At 42.6% G+C, this 19,275-nt stretch overlaps 2 protein-coding genes across 3 annotated transcripts in view; one reads left to right on the top strand and one right to left on the bottom strand.

Moving 5' to 3' along the window:
- The window catches only part of ITK (IL2 inducible T cell kinase), a 34,148-nt gene extending 27,626 nt beyond the window's left edge, over window positions 1–6,522 (bottom strand). Inside the window, exon 1 of the mRNA XM_063349369.1 lies at window positions 6,328–6,522. Coding sequence (XP_063205439.1) covers window positions 6,328–6,465 — 138 coding nt within the window. The 5' untranslated portion in view covers window positions 6,466–6,522. The remainder of the gene's footprint in view (window positions 1–6,327) is intronic.
- Window positions 6,523–16,776: 10,254 nt separating this feature from the next.
- MED7 (mediator complex subunit 7) lies at window positions 16,777–18,730 on the top strand. Of its 2 annotated transcripts, none has more exons than XM_063348759.1 (2): window positions 16,777–16,836; window positions 17,439–18,727. In XM_063348759.1, exon 2 carries the CDS (start codon window positions 17,458–17,460, stop codon window positions 18,148–18,150), a length of 693 nt encoding a protein of 230 aa, XP_063204829.1. In that variant the 5' UTR covers window positions 16,777–16,836; window positions 17,439–17,457; the 3' UTR covers window positions 18,151–18,727. The 2 variants fall into 2 exon arrangements, with proteins under 2 accessions (XP_063204829.1, XP_063204830.1); XM_063348760.1 differs by having other exon boundaries at window positions 16,803–16,898; window positions 17,439–18,730.
- Window positions 18,731–19,275: the final 545 nt, after the last annotated feature.

The following is a 19,275-nucleotide window of genomic DNA, read 5'->3' as shown; positions in this document are numbered from 1 at the left end:
TTGGCCCATCACAGGGCCTCACACACCTGCAAGAGCCCAGTATTTTCACTGAGCTCCTATTTTAAGATATGACAAAGCCACTTCCAACGTTGACATTGTCTCAGGTGCCATCTGAGATGATTATCAAGGTGCACATCACTGCTATCAGCTCACGTGGTTTGACAAGAAAATCAGTGTCACCATCAAGAAACAGAAGACAAAAAAGGAAGATTCTTGGCTTTCACATGAGCTTTCTAATATGATGGAAATAGGTCTTTTATGTTACATAAAAGCATATGGAACAACTACTGAATACTGGATTAGTTTCTTCAAAACTATTCTTGATTTGAGCAAAGACTTAGAGAAGGAATGGATCGCTGTGAATGCAAAATTCAATGAAAGAAGGGAAGCTAAATTAAATTGAATGAATGCCATTATTTTTTCATGTGAAAAAAAAGTACAAGCTTTAAGGTTAAAAAAAAATAAAAATTGGTCAGAAAGGATGAAAGAGTATAAAGCAACAGGCAGGCATTGCAACAATATCACTTACAATGCTGATTGCAATGTAAAGCAAAGACAGGCACTGGAAGTAAAAATGGCCACAGTAGAGAACTCTAATAAAAGGTAACTATTAGTCATATTAGGAGGAATTCCTTCCTTTTTAAAGCTATAAAAAACATGGGTTGAAAATTTTTCTGCATCCTTAATGTTCTCCAACAGAAGAAAGATTTGAGCTTTGTAATTTAAAGAAGATGGAAGTACGTGACATTTGCTGGGAAGACATTGCTCAGACATAAGTAAAAAAAAATCTTGAAAGATTAAAGACCAACAAATACCTAGGCAAAGACCTAGTAGGAGCAGAACCAAGTATGCACAGAAAATGCAAAAAGAAAATAATTAGAATCACATTCTGGAAGATAAAATGAGTTATTCCAGCAAAAAGGAGCTATTTTTGATTACCAGACTCTACCACCTATTTGTAGAGTTAGAAAGGCCATAGACACCAGACAGAACAACCCACATTTTGCTTACAGCAATCTTGTCTAGACAATATCACCACCCTGAGCCATGCCGCAGAAGTCGTGAACGAGAACTACAATACACGGGAACTTTGTGAATATCCAGAAAAACATTTGATAAGATGCATCGGAACAGGTTGCCCAAAGACATGAAATCTCTGTCCTTGGCTTTCAAGCAGTGGCTAGTCAATGCCGCAGATGACTTGTTCTAGCGTTGGCGATAATCCTGCTCCCAGTGTTGATCTAATGCTGGCCCCGTGCACAAAGACCGACTAAATGGATTTAGGAAGTGCCCTCCAGCCAGTACTACCCTGATTCTGCGATTTCACGATAGAAATGGGGCTCATTGTGGCAAACAATATAAACTTACTCCTCCCTCAACTCCAATAATACGATTCAGATTATTTAAAAAAAAAAAAAATTTTAAATTCAGAGAGGTGTGCTATAGGATTCATTTAACATTAGGCACAGGTTTGTACCTTGTCTCCACCTTATTTAAGGTTGTATTGATTTTATTTCATAAAAAGTCGTTGAAACAGGTGTGATGCAGACAGATGCCAAGCCTGGCTTTTTTGTGGGTGATATGTGTATTATTAATAAATTAGTTGGAGATATGCATCAGCGGACAGATGGCATTGCAAATTCTGGCAAGGAAACAGAACTTGTTAATAAAAACATGCCAGGTTATGGAGAATGACGTATCTCCTCAGATATGTATTTATTTGGAAGGTAATCTTTAAAACCATAATCAAATTAACTTTAGATGAGGATTAGAGCTTCATGAATGTTAAGGTATTCAGAATACACAAAGCAATGAGAAATGGTATGAACGGTCACTCTAATTAACGGGAACACCAAACCGGAGATCTTTAGAAGAAAAGTCTTAGTCTGATTACATTAGGCTCTTGGGGGAAAAAGCCCAAGTCTTTCCAGAGCAGGATGGACAAGTGGATTCTGTGTAGAATTATCAAGGTAAAATGGACGGCTGGACCGAGGAACGAAGCGCTGCTTTTGTTACCGTGGGTAGCGGGACTGTTGCAAGTAACCCTACGTGTAGATAATGCAACAGAAGCAGCTGAAGCATTTTTAGGATGCTGATAAAAGGCTTTTCACTCAAGTTTATTCCTTTGTTCTCCTGGAACAAGAGACTGAAAGCAAATTTCAAGACACATTAAAGTGCCATCTTTATATCTGAATATCAAAGATCAGAATGAAAGTGCGCGGGACAAAGCTGCCTCATGCTGTGTGACCTCTTGAGCATCTGACCAGTGTAGGAAGAACAGTGCTGATGTAAATGAAAAGGGAACGTGGTCCTTTTCTGTGTGCTTCTTTCATTGCTGCCTTTTAAAGCTGGACTCGGAATAGCCCATGGGAGCATGAAGTTATGAAATTTAAAAATATTTATGTGCCTGGACTTTCCAGGTGTTAAGTGCGACTTTCCCAGCCCTGAAATACTTCTCATAATGCCTGTATAGGGCAAAATGCCTATTTTTGAAGAGGGAAAACTGTAGCATAGGGACATTGAGCGCTTCTCCGTAGTTGATCCAGACAGACCCAAGCACTCTCTGCAGGACTGAGCCGTGCCAAGAGGAGCAGCTCTGATGCAGAGATCGCGCAATGGTAACGGTGTGGTACCATTAGTGTGGTACCAGCCCTGAAGCCAGTGGCCTGTTCACTAAGTGTGGCATCAGCCTCAGACATCTGAGCCACTTGTAGCCTACAGCCAGCTTGAAATACAGGGAGAGATGCTTGTTTCTGGCTGTCCCCATCCAGGTAGGAATGCAAGGTGCTGAAGACTATGTAAGAACCTCTACTTAGTGTCTGAAATACGAAACTATCTCTCTTCACTCTCCTGTCTGCTAACCTGAAGGATTTACCAACAACCGCAAGCCATTAGGGGAATGGATATAGGAATGGATATAGGTAACTCACCAGTTGAAGTGTTTTTGCTAAGTAAGGGCATTTGAAACTCTGTCCTAGACACCACTCCAGAGGGATTCGCTTGTCTGCTTCTTCTGCAGTACTGCAAGTGCACTGGCACCCTGCGAGTATCGCATAGCGTCTTCACTGTCGGTTATTCTGGTGAGGATCAAACTCATTGAAATAGTTAAAATGATTACTCCCATGTGCTCCTTGACTCACACGCACAGTAGCTATAAGATCAGACCCTGGAAACAAAGAATTTCTGCCTGCGGAATTGATTTGCATGTTATAATAAAGACACTTCTGATGTATTTTAGTAGAGACGGGGGCTGAATGCATGTGTCTGTTATCAGGGCTGTGCTTTATGTTAAGACAGCCCTGCATTGTGCACTGCGTAATGAATTCCAGAAAACACAGCTTCTTATTGTTGTCACTTATTGGGGGCTCATTCTCCTAATGAGATACATAAATATCTTTCATTAACATTAACGGCGATTGTGTGCTTGGCCCCTGCGGAGAACAGTGCTCTCTGTCTAGCTGTGGCCCTTACGATGAAAATGCTATTACAGTTACTGCAAAAATTTGCCTTTATGATGTTGGTTGTCTGGAAAGCTTTTGGAATCGTTTACAGAATTATCCCTGTATCCCTTTGACCTGTTTATTTCCTTGCTTTGGACTGCTACAATATTTATTTCCTTGCTTTGGACTGCTACAATAAATGTTGAAACATCTTTTTATACCCACAGCGTCAAAATGCAGAGGAAGGGACTGGGTGCTAAACTCTGTTAAATACAGGCAAAACAGGTAAGCCTTGGCTTAGTGCATAAGCATATGCTTTACTTTAAGCCACCTGACTGAAATCAGTGGGGCTTCTCGAAGCGTTAAGCAGTTCGCTAATTGTTTTACCTGACTTTATGCACAGGCTGCTCTTACTGACTGACGGGGGACCAGAGCGGCGGACGCTGTATGGGGTTGAACTCGGAGTGCAGTGAGCCACTGGACAGGCTGGGGAGGGGTTCTTAACGAAACTCATTGAAAACACTTACAGCAAACATCCACAGAGATTTCCCTTGAAAAATATATAATTTAAAAGCCAATTTAAAAGCTGGTCCCACCTGTAGGGTGCAGTACGCATGCCTAGGGATACTCCCCATCGCTGCAGCCAGCTGGCAGAGAACAGCAATGTCCTTACCACTTTGCCCTAGACCTCCAGAGCAGGGGGACCACATGCAGACTGTGGGCTGGCAATGGTGACAGCCTGTGCTCAGCCCTGCCAGCCCCACAAATTACCTGAGAGAGTCCCCGCGGAGCAGAGCCAAACCTGTGCCAGGGCCTGTGGTACAGAATGAGCACTACAGACCATCGATTCCAACCCCTGCGCACGCTCCCTGGTGGTTCCCCACGGCTCACTCACGGGGATGGGCATAGCCCGTGGGTCGGGCAGGTGCCATCATTTTTCCTTCACTGGCTGTGACCTCGATTGCTGGGGGTTCCTGCCGTTCTCAGCACAAAACAAGACGGTTCTTTCATGGGCTGCCCTAAGCTTTTCTCTCCAGAACAGCGATGACCTGACCATGTGGAGGTCTCACCAGGATGGTTTAATTTTGGGGAAAATCACTGAAGAGGCTGAGGATCAGTTCTGGGAGTATTTCATAAGACAAACTCTTTTCTCCCCATTTCGTACTAAGTTCTTCTATTCATGTAACAACCTGATTTCGACAGTTTGTGTCAGAAAAAAATCAGTGTTTCATGGCAAATCAGCCCTGTAATTACAGATATACCCAGCATCCCTCAAATGTGTATCAGGGCCTAAAGTTACAGGTATGTTTACGCATTAAGTGTCTGCGCATATATAACGTGTCCATGTTTATAATAGATAACATATGACATAAAGTAGACAATATACCAAACTCTTATCTGGCCTAATTGACCTTCAGGAAGATTAGGGGATAAAATTTCCAAAGACACTCACACAGCATGTGAAATCTGTGCCCCACTGAAAGTCACCGAGCCAAATTTTCCGAACTATTTCATTGTCTGAAGATGCCAAGAGACACCTACTGCAATTCGGCAAAAGTATCTAGGCAAAGTGTATGTTGAATTCATCTCAAGTCCACCAAGACTCAGAAAGTACCAAAGAAAATTATTTGTAAAGATGTCTCTAAATACCTACAGCAGAATCACTTAGATGCTTTTGAAAATTTTACCCAGAGTAATTAAGTGGAATAGTTAGAATGGACTTTAAAATCTTAAAATAATGGCATTTGAAAGATAGTTTGGATAGCAGTCAAAAAGAGTCTCAACCCAAATATAGGCACAGTATGCAGCAATAAATATTTTCCTATTTAAATACGGAGGTAAGAGAAACACAAACTATAAAATAAAAGTGAGAAAAACATTTTGTTGGGCACATTTGAGAGAAAGAACTTGCAAGTAAAAGTGACTGTTAACTCTTAAATCCAACCTGAACTGCATTATGATACAATACATCATACTTCACTTTTTTTGTGTGTGTTCAGTTTTAACTTCATTTTCTGCAACTGAGCAAGATCAGATGGTCTGAAGTTGCCAAGGCTAGATAGCAAAGCAACATGATCCCCAATGCTGCTCTGCATAGAGTAATGGTGCCTGAAGATAATGGATTAACAGCATGTTCAGTGACTGCTAGAAAACAAGCAATATTATTTAAAACCGTAATGAGGCTCAGCAAACATCCAGCTAAATAGAAGAGGGAAATAATTCTCACTTCACTAGAACACTTAGCACAACGGGGTGCACAGACTGACTTCTAATTTTCTTCATATTTAGCAAATCAGGGAAATGCAAGCTTGGGAAAACAATGCCTAGTCTAAGCACGGATCTCATCATCACATCCCTTCTGAAGCTGACTCTGAAGACTAGACCATGGCAGAAGACTAGGATGGCAGATGAATTAGTTATAAAATGATAGACCGGTCTCCTACCAGTCATCGGGCTGCTGCCCTGAAGAGAAGAATGAGTGAAGATCTGCGGACGACCTTCTTCGCAGATGCAGTTAGGGTACAGTTGTGAACTTCGTGATACGCCGCTCCAGGTCACCCCTGTCCCGTGTGAACTGCCAGGCAGCTGTTACACACACCGGTTACAACAGCCCTGATAAATTCCTACAACAAAACTAGATCCTTTCTATAAAACAGCCAGGTAGTCTTATTCCTCCATGCACACCAAATGCCCACTGACCAGAAGCTCTAGATGACCCCTTTGACCATCCCACAATTTTCAGTGAATGGTGCTGTAGTAAGGACCAGAAATGTTAATAAAATTTAACAAAGATCACCCTTCCCTCCATTAGCATCCTTCCCTTCCTTTAACAAATTTTGTCCTTCCCTCCATCACTCTATTACGAGAGAGAAAATGGCTGACGTACCCCATGGCGATGTTCATAGTAAGCCAACTTGGATTTGGTTAAGACAAAGAAGCGCACTTTAAAGTTGGAGGGTGAAGTCCTTCTCTTCTGCTGGGATTTTTTGATCAGCAGTTCCTCCAAGAGCACACAGTTATTCATGGCTGAGCCAAAAATGGCCCTCTCCCAGGACAGGGGATGTCTGCCCTACGCGCTGAGCGCCCGTCCAAGAAAGAGACACAAGAAGGAAGACAGTTAAATAAAAAAAAAAGAAAAAAAAGGTATTCAAAAGGCAGCGTAGGTGCTTTGAGCTTTATCTTCCCATCTACAGCAAAGCTTCCTTTCTGTCAAACCATAACCACATCCTCTCTGAAGTCATAAAATGAACAGCACATGTCGAAATATAGGCTAAGGTAAATGTTGTGGAAAAAATAACATTTGAGGGACATTTAGTAGATGTGAGTCAATGATTAAGGATTAATTAAAAAGGGGTGTGGCATGATTAAGCATCTGTCTCCTACTCGCCCATTTAGTAAATACAGTTATAAATAGACGTGCTGAACGTGGATGTATAGGATGAGTGTCTCTCCCGTCCTTTTAGAAGTAGGTCATGCATCCCTATTTCTTTTTTGAAGGAATGATGCCTTCCCATTCAGAGTATTTAACAGTTGGCAGTGTGTCTCAGAGATTTCATACAACTTTTTTTGAGGAGGTTTCCCACATAGCACGAAGGTTCCTACTATGTAAGCATAAAAAATTATATCCAGGATATACTTGTATAAGAAATGATAAATATTTGCACTCATTAGATATTTAATCTGAAAGCAAATGGTTACAATAACTGATAACTAACTAATTACCATTGGTTACTATTTACTGATTACTGACTGCTTCAGGTGCAGTCTGATGAGTCTGTGGCTGGATGGTCCAGGCGGCGCAGGCAGGACACGCGCTCTGCGGGTGCGATCAAGACCAGTGCAATCAGCAGTGACGCAAGCACAAACATCGAACCAAGCCCAACTGGTTTCCTCGCGACTTCAGGGAGTCATTCAGGGCAGCCTGCACCAGGCTAAATATAGAAATATAAAAAAATTAATAGGTACCTAATGCATTCAGTACACCACCACTGCTATGTTTTAAAACAAATGCAATTTATTTTTCTTGCTGATGCTATTGAGGACTGGAGAGATGGAGTCTGGTGGAAAGTGGGGAAACTGCAAGATAAGTATTTTCATTACTTAGGTATTTTTGAAAATTATTTCAATCTAAATCATTTACTAATGCTGACTTTTGGCTTTACTTTAGCGTAGCATTGGGGTATAAGGAGAGAGCTCCCTATTGCTGATATATTTTTAGAGTTGTTTTCAAGCTCCAAAGAAGATACTTCATTATTTTAAATTCAGTTCATAGAAAAAAAAAAAATTGAACAAATATCAGAATTGTAAACTCTACTTAAATGAAGATTTGGATTTAATAGGGCAGTTGGTAGACAGACTTGGGAACCATATTTCTCAACAGAATGTATTGGTTATCCCTCCCAAAAAAAAAGAGGTGGCATATCCCTTCCTTGCTGTTCTGTATTATATTCTTTAAACAGCACGTTCCAGGGATCATGAAGCGTTCCTTACCAATTTTGTTCAATGCTAATTGAGAACCGGCATTTGCCATAAAAATACAGTTTAAAGATAGCACTTGATGTACAAATCTGTAAGAGAATTTGCTAAAGGCAATGCACTATCATGGAACAGAAATAAGGACAAACAGAAGCTGTTGTGCAGTTGGTCCCTGTGTGTGTGTGTGTGTATATATATATATATATATATATATGTATGGTGGTCTTGCTGAAGATGAGATGTGGCATGTATCGAAACATTCGTCATGCACAAGTCTAGCGAAGCCATGTTTCGTTTCTTGGCAGAGTGACTGAGTTCCAAGGAACTCTTGTGGTTGAACAAGAAAGACGACACAAGTCTGTGATCTCCTCAGAAATCGTCACTGCTGCCAAGGGGGATTTCATGTCTATTTGTAGACTGGGATCAATACTCACGCCAAATTTCCCAGTTCTTCTACAAAACAGTTTGCCTCACTTATATAAAAAAAGCAGAGTCTGCTGGGAGTTTTCTAAAATTGCCCTCCGTGTAAACAGCAGCTATTCAGACACTTCCAGACCTTGTTTAGGTGCTCGCACCTGTAAAATACACATAACTTCCCTCACACTTGAGAATTTGCTGTTTTAAATCATGCTCAGAGATCTTTTTCTTGTAATTAATAAACCAAAACATGGACAGTAGAGTGCCTTGACAAACTGTATGGACTTCACTCTGCTAGCAACAGTGAATCCACCCCGAACGGCTGTTATTCTTCATCGCATTTTGCTTGATTTGTGTCGGTACAGATGAATTTATAAGCACGGTTTGTAATGTTGTTGCATTTTTAGCCATGAACACTTATTTAGGATTACGTTATTCTTTCTGTTCTCTTCTTTGCACAAAGTGTAGCGTGTTAAGGACTTTCTGAAAAGTCTTTGTAGCTCAGGGGGCTGCAGTCTGGTGGCAGAGATGTACAGGTTGTCTTCTCAGAAAACCGAATATAAATAGAAATGCAAGGGTGTGACATTGCAGCTCAGCCGAAAAAGCAAGGCATACAGGACAGCAAAGAGATGAGACACCAACATGTAGACCTCTGAGAGGAGCAACGCTGCTGGAGATGAGAGGATGTGGGGGGAGAAGAGATTCAGCAAGGGTGGTAAGTAGTGGGGGGAGAGCTAAGAAATTCTTTGAAGGTAGTGACTGGCAGCTCAATTTCTTCGTGAGATAAGAGATGAGTTGGCGGAGGGACATGAAGAGGGGAGCTATTTGATCAAATGTTCAGATAGGGGGTTGGCAACTGCGATGTGATGCGTTGTAGGAGGTCTGACAGGAAACAGCTGCGAGGGTCAAGGCAAGAGAGAAACGGGGAGCAAATGAGATTTGGCTCTGCACGTGAGAGAACCGGACAGGCTGAGCTGCTGTGGAAGGCAAGGCACAGATCTGATACAACACGTAGAAAGACAGACATGCATAGTTGTAAGAAAATAATCACAGATTTTGGCCTGGAGTGATAGAGAATCTGAGAGTTATGTCAGAACTAGCAGGATTTAGCAGATGAGATAGTCAATCTGAGATTTCCAAGGTGAGTTCAAGCTAATGATGGGCCAGCTAAGATATTAGACAGGGGGAAAAGTCAAGACAGCCAGATTTAGGAGCCATTGACATAGACACAAAGGCTGATTTCAGTGAGAGCTTGTAACTATTTCTGCTTTGCAATATCTTTATCAACTGACAGCTCTTCACTGTTGAGCTGGGGAGGAAGGTAGGGACTGATGTATTAGATCTAACCCTTCATGTTCCTTTGTCACTTTAATCCCAAAGCCCATGTGTAGCAAGCACAAAAATATTTGAGTGTAGCAAGCCAGAGTATGAACACTCTCTAAGTCTAATGAATATATAGCCAGATTGACATGTATATACAAAACCATATGGTCTAAGAATTGTATTTATATTTAGTTATACATTTATGAGAGAGCAACCAGCTCTGTGCATTTGAATTTTACTTAATTTCAAAGATCATGATTTCTTGTCCAAATTTTAAATAAAATTCTTTGTTGCCTTCAGGTCATGAACAGTAGACATAAATCATATATCATCATCCATCTGGGTGCTAATAGGTTATAACCCTTTTAAACAAAGCCTCAGTCATTTGAGGGCTTCAGGACCCTTCTACAGTAGTTTAGGAGATATATGGGTATATCTATATAGATATATAGCTATATATATAGTTAGGTAGAAATACCCTACTTGTCTAGGATCAAGTTGGCTCCAGAGATGGAAGATGTGAGGACAAGTCTGTAGAGCTCCACATACAAACTCCAAAGCCTTCCTGAAAGGGCTCCTTGGGTGAGCTGGACTATCCCACTACCATGGGTATCGCACTTCTGGAACCTGACCTTGTGTGACGGTGCAGCGATGCACCGAATGTATGAGCACACTCCTTTTCTTCAAGGCTTTTGTCACTGCTTTGTATTGTGCAGTACAGAAATTCTGTATACGTAATACAAAAGAGTTAAATATAAGTGTCCTAAGTATCTTAAACCCGCTGTAAGTCTGTCCTTTAAGAAGAGGAGACAAAACTTGATGAATTTTTTAGGTATCCTACATCTTCTCTACTTAGGTGCCTTTATAAAGCCTGCTACCATGTATCCTTTGACACTTTTCCATCCGTATGAAGGAAAAACTGAAATATTTTCAATTTTTCTGATTTAAGTTTGAGCTGCTGTGCGCACTAAATAATCCTCTGTGCTGGGCAAGTAGAGGTTACAGGTAAAGGTGTTCTTATCAGCTGTGGCCTCAGTGGGCTCCTTTTTTTCTTTTAGTCACCTTTGTTCTTCCCTTGCTACCTCCCGCAAACTGGTCTATTTCTGCTCTGAAAAATGTTATTTTAGGGATTGGATTTTTTCTTAGGGGATTTACCCAGATTATGCAGTTCACACTTTTATTACTGCAGACTGTGGAAATCTCCCCACCCGCACATCCTGCTCTGATACCAATGCTTATGTCCTGAAGGCGGCAGAGAAATTTATCAAGTTAAATATAGATAGTTTTTGTTTTTGTAAAAAAACAGACCGGAAGGCTGCAACTATATTTTCACTCTCATAAAACAACCTGTATACTCGTTTCATGTGTAATATTTGGGCCAGGTTTAGTGCCTTGGTGCCAGCTCTTCCTTTTCACAAGCAGTTCAATACATGATTATCGTTCAACTTCCAAGCTTCCAGAATTCAATCCATTTTGCTACTTAGCTTTTTTAGAGTGTGAGAAACTTTATTGAGTTACTCAGCTGTCTCGCTTCTTTGGCAGTTCATTATCACCCCAATAAACATGTCTCCAGTAGACCCAAAGAGCAAGACAGAAAGCTGCAGAAAAAGGGAAGAATTAGCCTGGTCTTTACGAGCCAGATGCATCCATCTTTCCTCTAGGTCTTACAGCTGCACCTTTGAATCCGCTCACACTGCTCCCAGTGACCAAAGGAGTTGCTCTTGTAGAACCAGAGCAAGATTCTCCTGTGAACTGTTCGGGAGCCCTGGGAAAGTAGCTGCCTTGTTCTGAGCATCTGCAAGGAGGATGTAGTGAATTATCCATGATGTGAATGCCTGCAGCAAATCACTCCCAGGCTCACTGACGGTGGCAGTAACAGAGAACATGTTTTATACTGGTGAACTTGCACAGGGTTAGGACAGGCTCGTCCGTGACGAAGGTATAATGCTCAGCTGCTCTCTCTTAGGCAAAAAATGCAGAAAGGAAAACCTAGTTTCATCAGGTCACACCCAAACTGGGAATTTGCTCCAGCTCTTTTTATTAGTCCCTGCCTATCGTGGTGCCACTCTGTTACTATTTCCTTATGAAGACAAAGAAGTGACTTACGCTGCTGGCAAAACTGCAGTGCTGCAAATCCCGTGGTTTATTCTGGCAAAGTGACATGTTTGCAGCTGCCCAGGTTGCTGATGGCTGGATAGGGGTTACTTCTTCATGGCATGCAGGCACATTTTTTGAGACACGTTAATTTACAAGTTACAATAGGCACACACAGGACTGTGACCAAGTAAAAACCCAGCATTAATGTCTGCCTTAAAAAACAGGTAGGGAGGGTTGCTTCCAGAAACAACATTAAGACTATGAGCGTAGGGAACAGTGCTGGCTGATTCTATCAAAATGTGCCTGGATTTTGAGCCATGTCAATTTATTAACCAGTAGTGAGGTATCTGTTCCATTGCCAAACAACCACCCAGGTTCTGTGCTGAGATCTCGATCTGTTTGAATCTGGTAACAGGCTGTACGGCAAGAAACAGTTCAACTGCCGTGTGCGTTGAAGATCGGTGTGCCCCAATTTTTACATGACGGGCACATTAAACTTCTTTCCTGCATTTTTAGGTGCACCAATAGGCAGCAGCTGATACTTTAGTCTGAAGAGTCAGAAAGAAAAGGCAGCACAGCACTGCGCTGCAAATTCATTAATTCCCAAAGCCACAGCAGGAGACAGGGAGACGGGAATTAACCACAGCAGATGGAGACATAAAGCTTGCTTAAGTCCCCTTCACCCCTAACAGGCTCCTTTTCTCTTCCCCTCCTCCCTGGTATATCCTGCAACAAAGCCTATAACAATCACCAAAAAAGGAAATTCCTGAGCTTGATGCTTAACTAGGCTGTGAGATGTAACACTCAACCTAAACCCAACAAGAGGCTGGAACCGAGTTGCATTTTGGGGTTACTTTTCAGACAATGTTGCAACCCCCCCCCCACTTTTATTTACTATTTAGAGTGCCATAGCAATCAAAAATGGAAGAAATACAATCTAGCACAGAGGAGAGTAGCGCTGTTCTAAGGCCATGCATGAAAGTGGGGTTTGTATTTGCTATACTTGTACAATGCTTGGATTCAAATTCTGATAAAATAACTTAGCATACTGCAATGGCACACACTGCCGCTGAATTAACGGAACTGGAATGCCTGATAATGAAACGTGCCAATTTGCCTAAAATTAGTTATGAAGAAAACCAAAATAAACTTAGCTAAGGCAATAAATTAAGATGTTGTGTCTTTGAGGCAGAGAACTTCATCGTACTGATTCCCCATCTGCTGAAGGGATGTCCAGGTTCATTCCCACAATTTCCAGATGCTGTAGGAATTGTGCTGAATTGCCAGCAGTGGGCTCGTACTGGATACCATCCTTATTTCAGAAAAGAGCTGAAATGTAGCAGAAAGCAAACTGTTGAGTGCACCATCCTCAATTCTCATTTGGAAGCAGTGTCATCCATGGGTCTTCTGAGAATCAGCCATGCTACCAAGAGTGAAACTGAATCTCTGTCTTCTTCTTTCATTAGTTGTTATGTCTTCTCTGTCTTGGCCACTACATACAGACTGGGAAAATGACTCACAATCACAGAGATCGTGTAAAAAACAAGTGCTTGGCCCCTCACTGTTTTCTGCTTTTTGAAGTCACAGTATTTTACATCCTTGCTGCACAGTTCACGGAGTGCAAGGCAGTAGAGAATCAAGCTCAGCTCCTGTTAAAAAAATGTGAAATCAAAGTCTGGAAAGTCCAAAAACCCCAAAGATGCGTTAGTGCCTCCTACCACATGGGTTTTCTCGTGCATCTCTGGAGGCGGTGCCTTTTATTCTCTGCCTGTATTTCAGGGTATGATGTAACAAGATGATTTGAGACAAACTAAGAGCTTGCTGCCACAGAACCAAGGAGAACTGTTCCCCTCACCATCTCCCCAGCCTCCCCCCTTCCTTCTGCCTACGGCTCCCCTCTCTTAAAAGCTCGCCCTGGTACTCACTGGATAGATAGCACAGTGAGTTGACTTAATTCACTGGAAGGCTAAAACCAAAATGTACAGTCATGTTTTTTGTGGGGTTTGGAGTTGCGACACTTTACTTTGCCATCCAATGCCGGACGGTGATGGTACAAAGTAGTGAGAAGAGAGGACTGTACAGCCAGAAGTTGGGGGCTGGAGGAGCAGTGAAGGAAGAAAGGGGAGCAGCACCAGGAGGAAAGAATAGCGGAGGAGGCTGAGGGAACAAGACCTCCCTTTCCAAAGCATAAAATTGTTTAATTGCAGCGTGGAACTGCACCCTTGCCTGTACTAGAAAACCATGCTCTGAGTTCCCTATTTACGTGCCTTGATAAGATCTGAATGTCTATCCTGGAGTACTTTCGCTTCTTCATAATTTTTATTTGTATGTGTTGAAGTAGTACTTAGAAATAACCACTACGTTAAAAAGAAAAAAAAATAAAAAAGATAAGCCATCTCGGATCCCCCTGGCTGATAGTGGCTGATTTTCTGCTCTGAACTCTTTAGATTCTCAACTGACAAGATCATCAACTGATGAAAGACGCCATGTGGTAAAGTATTCTGATTTCATGAATGAAGATTAAATGTCTCTTAAATCTTCCTCCTGATCCCAAACGACCTTGTGGATTAATATGAAGAGGCTCAATGACTGGTTCACGTCAAACACCAAGCCTGTGGCACGGGAGACTACCAGAATCCCAGGTCAATACCTGCACCCAAAGCACTCCTTCACTCTGCGGAGACCATAAATTCCATAGCTGTGGTAGGAAAATGGCGACTGGTGGAAACTTTTAAAATGTCTTCATTTTTTAACTTTTTTTTTGTGTTTTGTTTTTGTGTTGTTTTTTTTTTTAAATTCTTGTCAAAATAATTAAAGTATACAATATTTTAGACTCAAATTCCCTTTTGTGCTTTCGAGTTTTCTCGAAAGGTGGCTCTTACTAACAGATTCTGCACTAGCACAACTCCTACTTTTCAAAGGGACCGTTAGCCCAGGTCCAGTGCTGGAACGCTGAAAACCAAACACAAGATGGGCAAACCACCTTTTCCTGTTACGTTTTTTCTGCATTGTGCTGCCCACCGTGGCTGCTCGTTGGGGTATTTCTACACAAAGAACAAGAGCTTTCTGTACCCGGGCTCCTGGGTCTGAGCAAGCCATTCACGCTCGTGACATTTCGGTCTGTATAGATGTGTTTCTGAAAAGAACACTAGATGAATTCACCTCTTGGGGCACCACAAAATCCTTAACGTAAAGACCTTTGTCTCACTTCTGAAGTAGAAGTAATGGCATCAAGGGCAGAAAATGTGAAGATACCGCTTCAGATATCAGATGGCGTCAAATACGGCAGTCTAGAGACTGTTGACAAATACAGAACAAGCCCTGATCAATTTACTGTCATTTTTCCCGAAATCAAAATTGTAAGTCGTTACCAAATAGCAAGAGGCCTAGTTACTTAAAAACACCTGAGGCCTAGTTACTTAAAAAAAATAAATAAATCCTTGAGCCTATATATGAAAACATAATTTAGGCCATATCCATACATACATATACATGGAAAAATAGTGAAGTATAATCGCACTGATTACATCAATCTGGGTGAATAGAGAGAAAAGAACCAACCTTTAACTGAGACTAAGTAACGAAGAGATATGAGACTAAGAAACAATGTAGTCATTAATCAGCAACATGGTGTAAAATATGTAAATGCTGTACAGCATGGCCAGAGAAGGCCCATTATCAATTTGATAATTCAATCTGTGAATTTTGGTAATGGGTAAATCCTTCCTTCCTATGTGACAGATAGTCACTAAATCATCTGAGAACAAATGTCTCAAAGGCAGTTGTTTCCTCCCCAGATATACTTTGCTTACAAATAAAAACTGATTAGTGTATTTTGCAGCCAGGGTTGTGCTCGTTGTTTATTGTAGAGTGTTTGGAATACTTAAAAATTCAGATATTCAGTAAAATGTGAGCTGTAAATGGTTTTCAGGTTTTCTAGTCAAATAAACCTAAGTATTCTGGAGTTTCTTTGCACTGTTTTAGAAATAATTAAGAAGATCCAGAGTAATTATCATTCAGTCGAAGCTCTTCTTTTGGTGAAATGATCAATCTTGAAAAGTGAATCTGTAAATGATGGTGCATGGGCACACAACAGCTCCCTGTCAGACAAAGGCCATTGCTGCCACCTGCTGAGGAAGAGAGAAAACGGGACATAAACGGCCAAGTGTCAAAAATCCTTTTCCTGTTGGCCATTTCAGGGAGGAATCCCTGCAGAGGGGATGCCAGCAAGCCCAGCTCCCCATGATCCACGTGGCGAAAAACTTAAATCCACCATTTTTTCTTCAGACTCCTAAGACAACAAAAAAAGAGAAACAATGGAGCCCAGCTGCTTGTTACAGTCTTTATGAGGTCAGGTTTAGTGTATTCAGCTGAAGGAACGATACACTTTGCAGGGTGATGCTTTCCTTTCATGACCAAGGGTAACGCCTGCCATTCTGACACACGGGAGCACTGCGTACTGTACCAGCACTACACACCACGTACTAAATGATCGCTGCGTAATTCAGTGTTTAACGTGTAAGAATCATGCTGGCAGATCCCGGTCTAAATATATTCTTTCAAACCAGTCCGTGCTTCCCAGCACCGGGGACACACAGACCCCATCGCCTCTCTCCAAATGCCGTTTCAGCGCAGCGGCGAAGTCTCACAGAGAGCCACCGGGCCTGCAAACGCCAGGCCGGCCGCTCGCCCCGCGACAGGCCTCTGGCCTTGCCGCCTTCAGGGGTGGCTTCTGCTGAGGGAGCCCCACACCCCTGGGACACCCCCCCGCCCAGCATGGGCTGCGTGCTGCCACGACCGGCGGCAGGGCAGCGCCTTGAAGGGCCCATGTACGGACAGCACCCACAGCACCCCCCGCCATGACGGCGACCCTGCCCTCCTCAGGCAGCCGCGCCCGCCCCGCCCGGCCTAGCACCGCCCCCCGAGCGAGCTCCTGCGCTGAGTGGATCAAGCTTCTGACAGGTGTTCGGGAGGACCAATCAGAGCGTGCAGCCCGGAGGTGGGCGAGCCAATGGAGGGGGAGGGAGGCGGGCCGCTGGCCGGAAGCGGGGTGCGGGCCGTTGCGCTGAGGGGAGCTCGGCGGGTAGGTGGGGAGAGGCGGTTCCTGCGGCCGCGGGCTGCGAGCGGGGCTGTCTCCTCTGAGGGGTACGTGGTCAGCCGCTGATGGGGGTCTTGTCGTAGCGTGCTCCCGGCTCTTCTCTTTTCAGCTAGTGGCCTGGCGACCCCCGCGCCGCGGCTAAGGCCTTCCCAGAGCCGGGCCCGGCCTGGACCTGGCCCGGAGCGGGGCAGGGCGGGGGCTGCGGAGCCGGGGCGCTAGGCTGCATCCTCCCCTGAGGGCGGTGCTTGCCCGCCGCCGGGCTGCGCGGTTTCTCCTCTGGCGTGGTGGTAGCGGGCTAGGCCTCAGCTAGGGAAGGGGTCTCCCCCTCTCAGTTTACAGGCTGGGCTTTCATGGTTCGAGGGATGAATGCTTCATGTGCTTCTAGCGAAGTTAATCCTGCTAGAAGTATGCCTTAGTGAAAAGCTAACATGGATTTATTCGAGTGTTTTCTGCATTCTACACGTTGAGATGGCTTTCTTCTGGCTCATTTTCTCACAGCCATCTCTGTTATATTGCCTTTGTTTCTGTTTATATGACGAGGTTGTGACACAAATTGTTTAACATATATTTCTTGGGACATTCTGTAGGTATTTTCATCTGGCAAAAATGGGTGAACCTCAGCAAGTGAGTGCCCTTCCTCCACCTCCAATGCAATATATAAAAGAATATACCGATGAAAATATCCGCAAAGGCCTGGCTCCAAAGCCACCTCCACCTGTGAAAGACAGTTATATGATGTTTGGTAATCAGTTTCAATGTGATGATCTGATTATTCGACCCTTGGAGAGCCAGGGTATTGAACGGTTACATCCCATGCAGTTTGATCACAAGAAGGAATTAAGAAAGCTTAATATGTCTATCCTGGTCAACTTTTTGGACCTCTTGGATATCTTGATAAGGAGTCCAGGGAGTATAAAGCGAGAGGAGAAACTGGAGGACTTGAAACTGCTCTTTGTTCATGTCCATCATCTTATAAATGAGTATCGGCCTCACCAGGCTCGGGAGACACTGAGAGTCATGATGGAGGTGCAGAAACGTCAGCGTTTGGAAACAGCAGAGCGATTTCAGAAGCACTTAGAGCGAGTTGTAGAGATGATTCAGAACTGCCTGGCTTCCTTGCCTGATGATCTGCCTCATTCAGAGGGAGGACTGAGAGTGAAAGTGGAACCAATGGATCCTGATGATGGCAGCAATTGCATTGGACAGAGCGAAAAGCAGAGAGAGCGTTCTGGTGGCACGAGAGATCAGGTTTTAGACAAAGATGCAGCTATGTGTAGCATTATTGATGAAATGACATGAAGAAAACACTTTTTTTTGTTAGCTCACCATAGTGAGAAGCAGAATGAGGTATATGAGGGTATATGTTGTATTTTGTTTTGCTGTTGTACCAGCAGACGTAGCATTTAATGTACACCTGTTGGAGGTTGTGAGTGACTAGGCAGATGAAAATGTTTAGTATTTTGTGAGCTGTGTGTTTATTCGTAGAAACAAACAAAAAAGGTATACTTTTGTTAAATGTATCATGTGAGGTGGTAGCCACAGATTAAAGCTAGCTTTTTTTCATTTGTCACTTTCTACTTTTTGGGTATGCTTATTTTTAATTGCTTTATAGTGTGGAAGCAAGTAAGGGGTCTGACTGAGAGGAACTGCAGTTGACAGTTCTTCCATTTCAAATAAGTGCTAGTTGTTTACAATTTCAGGGTCCTTTCAGGAATGTCTAATTCAATATTAAAAATAAAATTTGTGTCAAGTCTGCAAAATCCACTCCTTTCTAGTTTTGTAGTATTATACCTGTACTAAAGAGAAACTAAGAATTCCTTTATTACAGAGGTAACGTGTAATTTGCCTTATAGAGACACACTGTCAGGAATCTCAACAACCGAATGAATTAAAATTATTTGGATTTTAATTTTCTTAGATGTAAATCATAACCAGTTTTGAGCTTACAAAAATGCCTATTTTTTTTTTTTACGTGTAGATAGCTTAGACTAACTTACATTTCCTCCATAGTTAATACGCATGCATGAAGTGAATCATTTTGCAGTGCAGATGCTTTGTATTTGCCTTTTAGGTGGGCTCTGCATTTTTCTCAAAGGAGAGTCTGATTGGATAATTAGCCTTTATACTAATTGAGAACTTCTAAGTTTGAAAGAACCTCAAGTATTCCATCAAGCAGAAGCCATATCAACCATGTTTAAAGAACATTTGAGTTGGATCAAATCCCCATAGCAAGAGGCAGAGAGTGATTTCACAGCAAAGAAATGGCTTCTTTACCCTGCCCTTCCTGTCAGGGAAATCCTACTTCCATCTTTTTGCCATGTAACACCGTAATATCTATGTTTTCCGAAGTACGTACAGCAGCTAAAAACCAGGTAAACTTTATGGGTGAGGGAACTTGCACAAACTCTGTTTTTTAACTGTGAT

The sequence above is a fragment of the Chroicocephalus ridibundus genome, chromosome 11 (genome assembly GCF_963924245.1).
Source record: "Chroicocephalus ridibundus chromosome 11, bChrRid1.1, whole genome shotgun sequence".
In the NCBI taxonomy this organism is placed as follows: Eukaryota; Metazoa; Chordata; class Aves; order Charadriiformes; family Laridae; genus Chroicocephalus; species Chroicocephalus ridibundus.
This window is presented reverse-complemented; position numbering and strand designations above follow the sequence as displayed.

Coding starts and splice junctions, on each gene's coding strand:
- MED7 (XM_063348760.1), top strand. CDS start 17,458: ATGGGTGAACCTCAGCAAGTGAGTGCCCTTCCTCCACCTCCAATGCAA.